General features: G+C 41.4%; 1 protein-coding gene across 3 annotated transcripts in view; it reads left to right on the top strand.

The window, feature by feature from the left end:
• Positions 1-12696, top strand: part of pknox2 (pbx/knotted 1 homeobox 2) — a 36873-nt gene that overhangs the window by 18475 nt on the left and 5702 nt on the right. For 2 of the 3 annotated variants that reach the window (XM_088440383.1, XM_088440382.1), the window contains 6 exons: positions 3762-3868; positions 6157-6293; positions 9932-10103; positions 10746-10934; positions 11349-11493; positions 11788-11885. In XM_088440383.1, coding sequence (XP_088296509.1) covers positions 3782-3868; positions 6157-6293; positions 9932-10103; positions 10746-10934; positions 11349-11493; positions 11788-11885 — 828 coding nt within the window. In that variant the 5' untranslated portion in view covers positions 3762-3781. The remainder of the gene's footprint in view (positions 1-3761; positions 3869-6156; positions 6294-9931; positions 10104-10745; positions 10935-11348; positions 11494-11787; positions 11886-12696) is intronic. The other variant, XM_088440384.1, reaches the window with a different exon arrangement.

Below are 12696 nucleotides of genomic sequence, written 5' to 3'. Positions count from 1 at the left end.
TCAGAAAACAAAATGCACATGATTAAAAACTGCAGCAGCTAAATGTAACCACAAAACAAATTTTCATGCACATTGGCTTTGTAGTTAATGGAGCAAAAATAGGCCATCTGCAATAGAATATTTTTAAAAGACTTTTTATATTTACCATAAAAGTCAGGTACCATATTCCTTCCAAGTACAAGTTGAGTCTTTTTCCCCTCATTTTCAACCCCGGTATTAGAAGGGGTCGACTTATAAACGCATAACTCAAAACAGACCAATTTTTCACACCTGTGTTTGAATACCATTATTTCAAATTCGAAAAAAGTAATATCACGTAATTTACAAGGGTTAAATGATTATATATATACCTCTAATTCGATATATAGTATAAAAAATGCGTAAAAATGCCTCTTTGTTATTGCCTCTTTGGTGTCAACAACGAGGCTGCGCAGATCATTTTTCCGGCGGACTTTGACGCATTATGAAAAGGAAAAGACGGCTTGACTTGTTTCCTTCAGCCCTTGGGTACACTTTAATATTCAGTCATTTGAATTTCTCCACTTGATCAATGAAAATTGACCTTTTTATTGCGCTCCACACGTTTTGTTTACACATTAGCTTCAATCCCTCCATAAAGAATTACTGAAAAAAGCCCAGAAAGTGTCAAACATTCTACGTTATTCTGAGGCTTACAATAAATATATTGGTTTCATATTCATATGCCGGCCTTTAATTCTTCTACCAATCTTGACAGCGAGAACAGGGCCGATGCTCTGAAATGCAAAGTCGCTCACCACAACGTCCGACACAATGCTTGCCGGAACTACTTGGTGTTCAAAAAGCGCAGATGAATAAATGATAGCGTCATGAATTTAAAGTGCCGCTTATTGAGAAGCAGGTTGTTGCACGTCTGGGCAGGAGGGAAGGCCGCTAGAACAGGTTAATGAGGTGGTCTGGGAATGTCAACAGGATTCCAAGTGTAGGCTAGGCTAACCCTGAGGACAGCGGGATTGGTAGCCCCGAAACCCCAAGTGAGAGAAAAATTTGCCTCTGGCTGTGTACGTATGCATCAAAATTATTTCTGTAATTTTTGGATAACAGTTCATGTCTGTGTTTACGTGCATTCCTATTCTCAAGAGGTTACAGTATGCGGTGCTTGTTTCCCGATACTTGGGTTTTTGATCATTTGCGCGGCCCCCGATCTCATAGCCTCTCCTTCCGCCGTTTTACTCGGCACGCTGTTTGCGTTGTAAAACAGGCTTTCCTCATTTAAAAACACCACATGTATTTATTCATTTTCATGTCTTAGAGCTCCGCAATGCTGCGCCTGGCTTGTAAATCTTTTTTCTTCGTTCAAAATTGGCCACATTGCCCACAACCATGTGAGGTGTCCAAAAAAAGGCATCTTACTTCTATTTTCAATACATGCCCATCCTTAACGATTTGTACATTTGTATGCTTGTATTCGCGTACTAATTTTTTCAGTTTTTGTCAAATTTTCCCAAACGGAAGTAAAAAAGGGAGGGGTCGACTTCTAAGTGAGGTCGACGTACTCTGAGAAATTGCGAGAAATTTGCTAGTTTGAGCAAAAGTTTTCAACTCAATGGGATCAAAAAGTGGGTGGTGCTTAAGCGTTAGGGAATATGCGCTCCAGTGTGAGTGGCGTGAGTGTTCTCAAGTCACAACGGCATTTTTATGAAGTTGTATACATACAGGTGTGATTTATAACAATTTGTTTGAAGAAGCGGCCACCAATTATGCAGGTAGAAGCCGTAGCAGTGACTCATTTGACTTTTTTTTTTTTTTTTTTTCCTCCCCACACCTTGCAATTGTCTGAAAGTTGAATTCATTGTGCCCAAAAGCATAAAGGACTGTTTGCGTGTGTGTGCATATATGCCTCCAGTCCAAATTCACAAACCTCTTTGATGTTCCTCCGAATAATTTTATGCCTACTTCTCAGTTTTCATTTAATGCTTGCTCGTGAATTTTGATTGCCGCCACGGGCAGTTCTCAAATGATATGCAATATATATCACGTGATTTCCATATTACTTTATTTAGTCGTTTGGCTACTGAAATAAATGTTACATTTGTGATGTGTTTTCTACTGCGCTTGCATCGCGCGTACTGCTGTTTTATGTGTACGTTCGGGCCACTTTTGGATTGGCTATGAGTTTGGATGTGTATTTTGATGGACTGGCATTGTTCCCTGCTCCAAATTGCTATTTTGTTCCTTCGAGGGATGGTGAAACTTGAGAGCCCCACTAAAATACTCTGCCGTAATTGGAATTGCTTTATCTTCAGTCTCATCAATTAATGCACAGTTTTCCATTTCATGACTAACACGCCGGCTGTATTTTGCAATTAAAATGAGGGCAGATAACAGGGAAGATGCCTTTCAGCTGATAACGGTCGGAATGAGAGCAAAAACATCGAGAAGCAATCAGTACACAAAATGACTTCACAAGCATGCACACCACTAAACAAAAGTCATAAATAAATAAATAAAATACACGATGGAATCCACATAGTGCCATAAATAAGAACCTATTACCGTATAATGGTCTTTTTTTTCTGTTATTTGCTTGCACTGCCAGGAACTTTTCTCTTTCATAAGAGGTGATTTTTTTTTATTGGTCAATCACATAATGTAAACTAATGCGGAGGTAGAATGATAATGTTTCAAAAGTTGTCGTACCGTTTTGCTTTTGTGCATATGTCTGTCTATTTTTCTGAGAAAGGATCTAAATACATTTAGATTTGAAACGTTTGAAAATGATTTAATGACAAATAAAATTATATTTCAAAATAAGATAACACAGGTAAGCAAACAGTACAAACTGGAGTGCTTGAAGAATTCTTAACACAGAATAAATCTCATCTTAATGCCCTTATTTGCAAACCGGAATGGATTCAGACATTGGTTCGGTCTGCTTGCTTCTTTAAATGAAAATAATGTGGTACAACCTTGGTTAACAAAAGCTGCTGTGAGCAACTCCTCTGGCTGCTAACACCCAACCGATTTCGTCCGCTTCCACCCCCCCCACTCGCCCCCTTACCATAATTATTGTCAGTATACGTTTGTAGTAGTCTTTGCGCCTCCCAATGTTGTGTTATCCACGGAAACCGTGTCAAAATGGCTGTTTGAATGTTAAAGCTTGCCGACCCCTGGACTAGTGTCTTTTGATCTCAGAACGAAGACGTATTCAGTTCCATCTATTCAAGCGTCCTCTGTGTTGCAAGGTGCTGTTATTATACTGTTACTATAGGAAGCATCCTTCTCCCTCAGGCTCCTACAGACACTTTACAGGATATTTTCATGCAGCATCATCACATAGGTTATCTGTAGCTTTGGGACGCTTCACCCGCTGTGCTCGCCTACAATAAGTTGGGGGAATTGCGGGGGGCCTCTTTGTCTTGCTACGTGTTCGCAATGCACCCCTGAACCGACGAGCTCCTCCGGCGGCGGTGGCATTCCACTTAGCTGTGTGGGGTCTCGGCCTACAGCAATTAGCCCACTGACAGCGGCCCTAATTAGCCTTTTGATTGGTTCAACAGTGACCCGGCTGTCCTGTCCTCACAGGGAAGCCGGGAAAGTTGCTGCGCCCCATGCCTTCAGAATAGTTCCTGGAGGCCAATTATCATTCATACAGGGGCCAATGTTTACAGTCTAATGACGTACCAGCTCGCACAATATATGTCCGACGGCTTTTGTTATAGCATTTGCAGCGGCTTGATTTTTTTTTTTTTTTTCCTTTCAATGTTGTGTCTTTTTCTCAGTCTCAATGTGACACTATCCCATGATGCAACATGTGTCCCCGGCTCCTGCAGTGATAATGATGGCCACCCAGCGCGTTCCTCCACCATCGTACCAGGAGAACCAACAGGTAAGTCGGAATTGATCCAAAAAAAAAAAAAATCTAGCCTTTGTCATCATTGAGCCTACAGTCAATTAGACGGTGTGATAACACATGGCGGCTGCCGAATCTTTAACAAAGTTGCTTCACACACAATGCTGAGAAAAGGGAAAGAATCCCAGTATTTCTTTGAATTTCATCTGGTCATCTGAGGGAGAAAAAAGTAATCATTCAAACGTGCCATTGGATTATTGCGGGTGCATCAAAAAATGTGTGGTGGGACGTAGAAAATGGCAGGTATCAGATTGAGATTTCTCTTAAACAAATATGTCATGGTATCGCTGTAATAAAATTACAGCCCTACAAATTCTGCATATTAAGTACATTAAGAAATGTGTACCATTTCACAATGACTTGTAACGTTAACTGTTTTAAAGACAAAGACCTCCTCCTTATCTTTCATGCATGCCAAGAAGATAAAAAAAAAATGAAAGCGTGGTTGCCATCTCATTATTTTCAGATGCTGCTTGTTGAGTCAACTCTGCAAGCACTAGTGATACAGTATCACCGAACTGCACCGCACTTCCATGAATGTCCACTGTGAGACACACTAGACTTTGAAAAGAATTTCAGATATATTTTCAAAATAATTTTGAATGTGAAGCAAAGTTGTTTGATGAGCATAAGTCTGTGTTTTTAATCAAAAATGAGCAATTCGTTTGCCTCAAGTTTTGAGAGCCATCTTCTAAGATCCAAAAAGGTCACAGAGGGCGTGCTAAGTGTCATTACTTGATTTTGAAGTGTAAAGCTTGGTCCAATCATCTCCCAGAAGTGTACATCAACACCAAAATTCAGTGTATTCATTGATTTTGACATGCAAACGTATGATGTCCTCAAACCTGCTGCTTAGTTCTTAAGGGGTTAAGACAAAGACCTCCCTGTTATCCTTCATACTTACCAAGAAGTTTAAAAAATAGCAACTGCCATCTAAAAAGCGCAATGACCACACTTCAATGTACAAATTGACAAATGTTTCTAAAATATCTAACGTGATAATATCCAGTGGGCCCCATTGTGCGATGTCGCCGAATAGAATGCGAGCGTCTGCGGACGTCTGCAAGCCTTTGTGCGGCAAACGCCATCCAGAGGAAGCGGAGCCGCTTGGTCGCTCTGTCCTCAGCCTCCGCCGCATCTGTCTGTGCGCACCCAGAGGATTAATTCAGGAGAAGCTAAGCAGTATGCGTGTTGGCAAAATGCAAATGAGAGCTAGTTAAGTGTGAAGAAGCTCATTTATTTCCCATTTGGTGGCGGGATTAAGACTTGAAGCTTTCACCCGCCCCAACCTGTCACGAGAACGGAGCTGGGGGCTGGGGAACGCATAGACTCACCAGAGAATAGATAGAGAGGAAGCGCTTTTTTATTTTTCTGTACATTTCAAAATTCAGCAGCCTAATTATCTCTTAAGTCGCAATCTTGAGAGATTCGCCTGCGCAATGTGTAACAATTGATGAATCGAGTCTCTTGTTTAACTCGCTTGAACAAGTTGATTGCAAAGGAGCTGCCCCATCGTGGCAAATACAGTAATTCCCCAAATATAAGACGCACTGTATTAGTTACAATAATTGCCGTAATGCACAGGTGTCAAACTCTAGTCCTTGAGAGCCGGCGTTTTGCATGTTTTCCAGGGGTCTCTCTGCAGCCCTCCTCAATCAAATGATTAGCTCATCTGCAAGCTAAGCAAGAGCTTGAAAATCGTCCTGTTCATTTGAAACAGGTGTGTCTGAGAGAGAAAAACCAAAAAGGTGCAGGATACCCACCCTCGAGGACTGGAGTTTGACGCCTATGCCGGAATGGGTCGAGCTAGATGGGGACGTCAAGTTGGCTGTCGGCAGAAAGTGCTAGTTGCAGCTAACAGGAGCTTGTTTTAGCCGAGGTTATTACGGCATTATTTTCAATAAAAGAAGCGGGCGGGCTGACCCACCGTCCGAGTCTGTCCGAGTACATTTATCAGTTTCGGTCTTTAGGCATATACACACGACGCGAATGATGCTCAACTTGAGGTATTTATGGTAAAATGAACTCGAGCCGCGTCGAGAGGAAAAGGAAAAACCACTGCTTCCAGTGCATTCAACATTACACTGGCGAGGAGTTCATATTACACACAGTAACATAGAAAATACCGGAATTTGACCCCAAAATTAAGGGTGCGTCTTACTTTTGGGGAATTACGGTAATTGCCAGTATGACGGACTTGTGGCACCTGATTGCAAAGGTGTTTCTTTTCTTCCTAGATTTTGTGCTCATGTTTTGCTTGACAGATGACGGGCACAAGCCAGCAGAACAACAAGACCCCGCAGGTCCATATCCCGGCAGCTTCCGCAGGAGGGAATAACTCTGTCAGCGTGACCCTTGACCCGCAGACCCAACTCGAATCCGACAAGAGGGCCGTTTACAGGTACGACCCTGAGTCGGAACCAGTCCTCGGGCCGACTGACCGACCAAGAACGATTATGTCTAGGCAACAGCTTGATCAAGATTATTTGTGCTCTCATATTCATTTGCAGAAAAAAGTTGAGATCAAGTTTTTGAAACGGATACAAACGATATCAAATTAGAGGAATATCATTTTAAGCCTTGTAAATGACATTATATTACTTATGCTGCATTCAAATGTATGTTATTCAAGCACAGATAAGTGGGAAAAAAATGGTCTGTTTTGGGTTATGCGGTTATACGTCAACAACCCCCTCCCCCTCCCCAATATGGCAGTTGAAAATGAGGGGAAAAAAATTGAGAAATATGGTACTTTACAAATTCATCTCACAGGCTGGATTAAACCCGCGAGCCATATGTTTGACACCCCTGGACTGTACACCTATCTTGCCTTGGCCTACTTCTGAGCTAAATCATCAAATATTTAGTTCTATCTATGTGTTGACGCATGATGTAAAAAGGGCTATGCCCCCCTTTTTTTTTAATTCAGCGAATCAATGCACGTTACAATTTGTCTACTCCCTCATTGGTATCTTGCAAGGCAAAAAGGCAACTTTATGCTCGCTTTCTCAACATACACAATTTAGCAATCTGTGTTTTCTTTTTTTTTTCTTCTTCTGAGCACAAGATTAGCCTCCAGCCAGCATCAAAGAACAGATTGTTTTGCACTTCACAGCTGCCATCTCATGCCCTCCAAAAGGGATTCCATTGTAGGCATGAAAAAGTATCTGAACCTTTTGGAATTTCTCACAATTCTGCATAAAATCCCCATTAAACATGAGCTCATCTTTTACAGAACCACAGAGATGGAAAAAAAAGTGCCTACCTAATCTAAAAACGTACAGATTTTTAGAATTTATTTTAGATTTTTAACCCTTTTACTCCAGCTTTTCAAAAATCGGTAGCGTGTATAGGAATGATAGCAGTAAGACGAAATGGCATTCCAGCGGTTCATTACACACTTATTTACAGATTCAACTGGCATTTAGCAACTTTTTCATACGCAACAAACCATTGCTGGGCCCACTGTCAACACGGTAGGTTATGTTGTACAATATCTCCGCAATTAACCATCTAGTACTGCAGAAATATATTGATATTTGGCAGTGAAAGGGTTAAAGCCCAATTTCGGGTGTTTTCACTTCTCTGGCACGTTTTTAATACAAGAATCGTGGGATATACAGTCTCAGTGGTATTTCTTGGTAGAAATGGAAGTGGGATTTTTTTTTTTTGTGGGGGGGGGTAGGTTGTGAAAGGGTTATTGATGATAACATGCAAAAGGCTCTTCCAAAGGCATCATGTGGTCAAAAGCTTTTGAAGAAGCCGGCCGCCGCGCGCATGACCTAAAATGCGCAAAACAAAAGCACCTTTTTCCATCTTCGCCGTTATGCCGTGTCGCTCCCTCACGTTGAAGTCATGGTACGCCCCGCTGACCTCCGATTGTCTTTTTTTTTGGGGGGGGGGGGGTTCCTCGGTGAGACAACAGAGGGTGGAAGATGGTGCTGACTCCACTTGCTGGCTTGTCGTGTAAAAGGCAGTTTTATGGCCCTTGTAATGATCCCCCAGGCGGCAATCTTCACTCTGTCGCACTGCAGATACTGTAGAAGCCGCCATGAAAGGGGCTCGAAGGGTTCGGGGCGGCGGGAAAAGCCGCCATAGGAGATGAGCAAACGCACGTTGACGGCCAGGCCGCTTCCATTTTCAGGAAGAGAGGACCTGTATTCCTGACTCGGAATCCCTGCGTAAAAGTCATTTCAATTCTTGCTTTTGCTTACGACTGGCGTCAAGGTGGTACTTTTATCTAATGTTTCCATTTCTACTGTGAGGGAAAAAAATGCCGGCGCTGCGCTGCTCAGTTCAGCTAGCCGCTTTAGCGGCTGAAAGCAGGGCTTTTTTGGCGTGGCGGTCCAGCCTCTCGCCTATGAAAAATCCTGTTCTCTTGCGCCAGTGCAACACTGAGCCTCACACGTCTAATGAGAATTGGCATGTTAACTTGAGACTTTTATCGGCCGTAGTACTCCATCCCTGTTGCCTTCGACGCTTAAGATAGTCCCTGCTATCGACGCAACATTCCGTTTCTGCCACTTGTCAGTTTTCACGTGAGCGTGCACGTTGGCAAACACAAATAGTGCCCGCCATCACAATTTGGCAAAAGTCGTTCTGACTTTTTGGCTTGCTCGCGGTCCTAATTTTGGAAATAGGCATCTCATGAAAGGTTTTGTGGGATGTGTGAATTCGCACTTTATTGGCAAGTATGGATCATCACGACCTAAGTGTTTGGATAGCATTTTAAAAGTCACTTTTTCATCATATTTTCTCCCTACGGTTTGATTTAGCTGAGAATCACTTCCATTTACATACTGTACCTCGCTAGCGGGCAATACAAGTTTGTATGATGGGTGTTGTGAATATAGCTTGCAAGTTAGGCCTGGAGGGCATCCGGGTGTGAAAATAAGGATACTATTTGTTCAAATACAAATAGTTTTCCGAGGCGTTCAGGCTCAAGTTGAACATTGCAGGGAGCTGCAGAAGTGCTATGTTTGTTTCTTGCGTTGAGACAGTCCTTACTGGTCAGTCCCAGGATCATTTTTACCCCCCCGCCCCAACCCTTCCACAAGAAGACCCGAAAGAGACAAGGCAGAGGCTCTCTGGTGTGCGTGCTACTATCCTGCTTACTATGCTGGCCACGTCGGGCTCAAGGAGTGACATTAAATTGGGATCAGGCAGATTAGAGGAGAATATAGAGGACTATTAGAGGATGCAAATGAGAGTCACAGGTTATGCAGAGGAGGGGCCCTGCCAGGCAAGATCTGCAAGAAGGCCCCATACATACATACATACATACATACATACACATATATATATATATATATATATATATATATATATATATATATATATATATTAGGGGTCTCTAATTTTTATGGTAGGCCACATTGTCGTTTTTGTCATCAATTTTAAGTTTCATACCCTTGCCTAGTTTTTTAGAGATCAAAGGTCGGGGAAAAGCTGTTCAAAAGAGAGATTTGGAACCTAAAATGCAGAAATTTGTAAAAGACATCTTGCAAGTTTTGGTGTTTTAGCCAGAAAATGTTGTTTCCTCTCTCAGTTTGGATCCCTGATAGCAATCTCACTGAATGTTTTTTTTTTTTTTTTCAATGAATGTTTTTTTTTTTCCAATTAACTTCCCTGGTGAGCCCAATTAAAAGAAAATGACTCCCAGAAGTTGTTTTACATTATTGAGCAAGTCGCACTTTTCATGCGTAGCGAGAAAAAAAATGACTGATCAAAGCGTGTCACATATATATATATATATATATATATATATATATATATATATATATATATATATATATACACACACACAAAAAATGCATACTTTACACGCAGTATATAGATATACACTGCACATAACGGATTATTTACATACTTGAATAATCTAGATTTGTCAATGAATGAATGGAAACAGCGGAAATTCTGAGTATTTGTACGAATTTCAAAATGGTGGATGATCAAAAACATTTGTCAATGTGATATTGGGATAACAAAACGATGGTGACTTTTTAGTACATTGACTCGAAGCTCTGGATTTGTGCGCAGACATCCCTTGTTCCCACTGCTGGCGCTCCTTTTTGAGAAATGCGAGCAGGCCACGCAAGGATCCGAGTGCATCACGTCGGCCAGCTTCGACGTGGACATTGAAAACTTTGTTCATCAGCAGGAGCGGGATCAGAAGCCTTTCTTCAGTGAAGATCCCGAGCTGGATAACCTGGTGAGAAACGAGCAGTTTTTGACCAAAAGTTTGTTGACCTCCCTTCCCATGTTGACAAGCTAAGCTTGAAGCTAAAATGCTGGAATGCCACCAGATGTCTTGGCAAAGAGTCCTGCCGTATTTGCCAGTGTAGATTAGGGGTCGGCAACCCAAAATGTTCAGAGCCATTTTCAACCAAAACAAAAATCTCTGTAAAACAGTTGAAAGCCATTCCAGAAATTGAGGATTTCAAAATTCTTCAAAAGTTAACCTTCACTTGTCTGTTTTTCTGCTAGTGTTAGGTAATCAACCATTATAGGCTTGATTAGTACATCTTACGGATCATTGCGACACTTTTCTTACATGATTTTATAAGTAAATAAATTTACTCTAATCGTAGGGTTGCAAATGAACTCACGACACGTGTCTTGTAGGAGTGCCGTGTGTTTGATATATTTCCTGGCCAGTCAGTTGAGAACGGTACTTTTTGAGGCTGTTCTATGAGTGGAGATTACACGTGAGAGCAGTGAGGACGAAAGCTTTGGGAAGCGGTTACATTTTGCAATAAATTGTCATTTCAAGTGTAAATAAACTCTGCTTGTTCTCGTGTTGGGTCAGCAACAGGCATTGCATTCATGCGCTTTTTTTTTTTCGCACCGTCAGATGGTTAAAGCTATTCAAGTGTTGCGGATCCACTTGTTGGAGTTGGAGAAGGTCAATGAGCTGTGCAAAGACTTTTGCAACCGTTACATCACCTGCCTGAAAACCAAGATGCACAGTGACAACCTTCTCCGCAACGACCTCGGGGGAGGACCCTATTCTCCTTCGCACACTAGCATCGGCATGCAGCAGGTCACTTTTCCGTTGCTTCTGCGTACATGTGCGGTATCGCTGCTCACCGTGTGCAGGGCCAGTCAAAAGTTTGAAAACACCTTGAGGGAGCATGGGAAATTCCATCTTAACTCTTTCATTCCCAAAGACGTATCGATGACATTTTTTCTAAGAGTTTAAGCATGCAATCCCAGATACTTCCAATGTTTTTCAAGTGCTGGTCCTGATGGTTTAAAAATGACTGATACCTTACGAAATATGTACTGAAGGAATCAATTAATAAGGGTAAATTAATCACAGAAATAAATAATACCTACATCTGTCGATTACCGTATTTCTCAGTGTGCATTAAAAAAAAACAGACTTTGAGGGTGTTTCCAATCTTTGAGCCACCACTGCTTGTTTGACTTTTTATTCATGCTGTATAATTTCCAGGAACTGAATGAGAGCTCCTCTCCATCCGTGACTTCGGTCTCCAACCCTGTCAACCCTCCGGGGATGGCTTTGCAGCAGGCCAATATTTCTATGGGCACAATAAACTCCCAAGTGGTATCGGGTGAGCTTTTGCACGTACACAGAGGTGTGTGACCAGATAACTAGTCATATATCGTTGTATTTTTTGAGAAAATTGAAGGCTTTTAACTGCACCTTATACTGTGGGAAAATTTGGTAGAACCATCCGTTTGTGTACCGGGAGATTGCCCTCTGGTGGCTCGTAAATAAAAAAAACATGCATTCAAGCAGCATGAACTATGAGCCGCAAGGTTCAAAGCATGAGAAAAAAGTAGCGGCTTCTAGTCGGAATTTTTACAAGGCTCATGAAGTCAAGCTTGTGCTGACGTTTCTACGCTCATACGGTCATTCCTCTTGCCAGGTGGGACCCTGTATCAGCCGGTTGCCATGGTGACATCGCAGGGACAAGTTTTAACGCAGGCGCTGCCGCCGGGTACCATTCAGATCCAAAACTCGCAGGTAAAGCAGCACTGATGAACATTCACTCAATCATCTGCTGACATACAATGCAAGGAATTTACAGAGCAGTCAGACTTGAAGATACTTAGAAGTTTTGGCACCCCCTAATTCACTTTTTTTTTTTTTTTTTCTGGGGGTTCACACCCATTTTGATTTCATTTTCTGTGAAAAGCTTTGCTGCACTGCAAAAATTAGGCAAGTTTGAGCAAAGAATCTGTTCAGAATTATTTTCTTGCCAAGAAAATCTAATTCATTCATTTTTTCTTCATCTTAAGAACAATTGGAGTTACAAAATCAGTTAGAAATTTTTTTAGAAGTTCTCAATATAAAGTCAGAAAATATAATTCATTCTTTTTTATTTTATTTTTATGGACTTGCATTTACATATTTTGGTACGCATCCTAAATCATTCAAAATCACCTTTTTATCTTATTATGAGAAAAAAATGTTTTGATGTTTAGATGATTTTCTTAATAAGAAAATGTTAGATTTAATGTCTTGGAAATAAGTATGTTTGTCATAAGATTTTTTGTTGAATAGAATATTTTTCCTTCTTTAGATAAAAGAAAGAATATATTTCCTATAAGCCTTTTTTACTTTCTTCAAATTGACGTTTTGCATTGTGCATGTTTGGGTTTGGTTCGAATGCAAACTTGCTGCTGATTCTTGCTCAGTGAGCTCAACCTGGCAACATTTGGCGCTGTATTTTTTTTCTTTTTTTTTTCCCCTCCTCCCCTTTCTCAGATAATAGAGGATGACTTTGTTGTCACCACCCTATGCGGGTGGGCAGGCACTCTGTGACTTCCGTCTC

Source organism: Hippichthys cyanospilos, chromosome 18 (genome assembly GCF_059441005.1).
Source record: "Hippichthys cyanospilos isolate Australia breed blue-spotted pipefish chromosome 18, RoL_Hcya_1.0, whole genome shotgun sequence".
NCBI classification, from domain to species: Eukaryota; Metazoa; Chordata; class Actinopteri; order Syngnathiformes; family Syngnathidae; genus Hippichthys; species Hippichthys cyanospilos.
The sequence above is the reverse complement of the archived record's forward strand: the minus strand, read 5'-3'. Positions and strand labels throughout refer to the sequence as shown.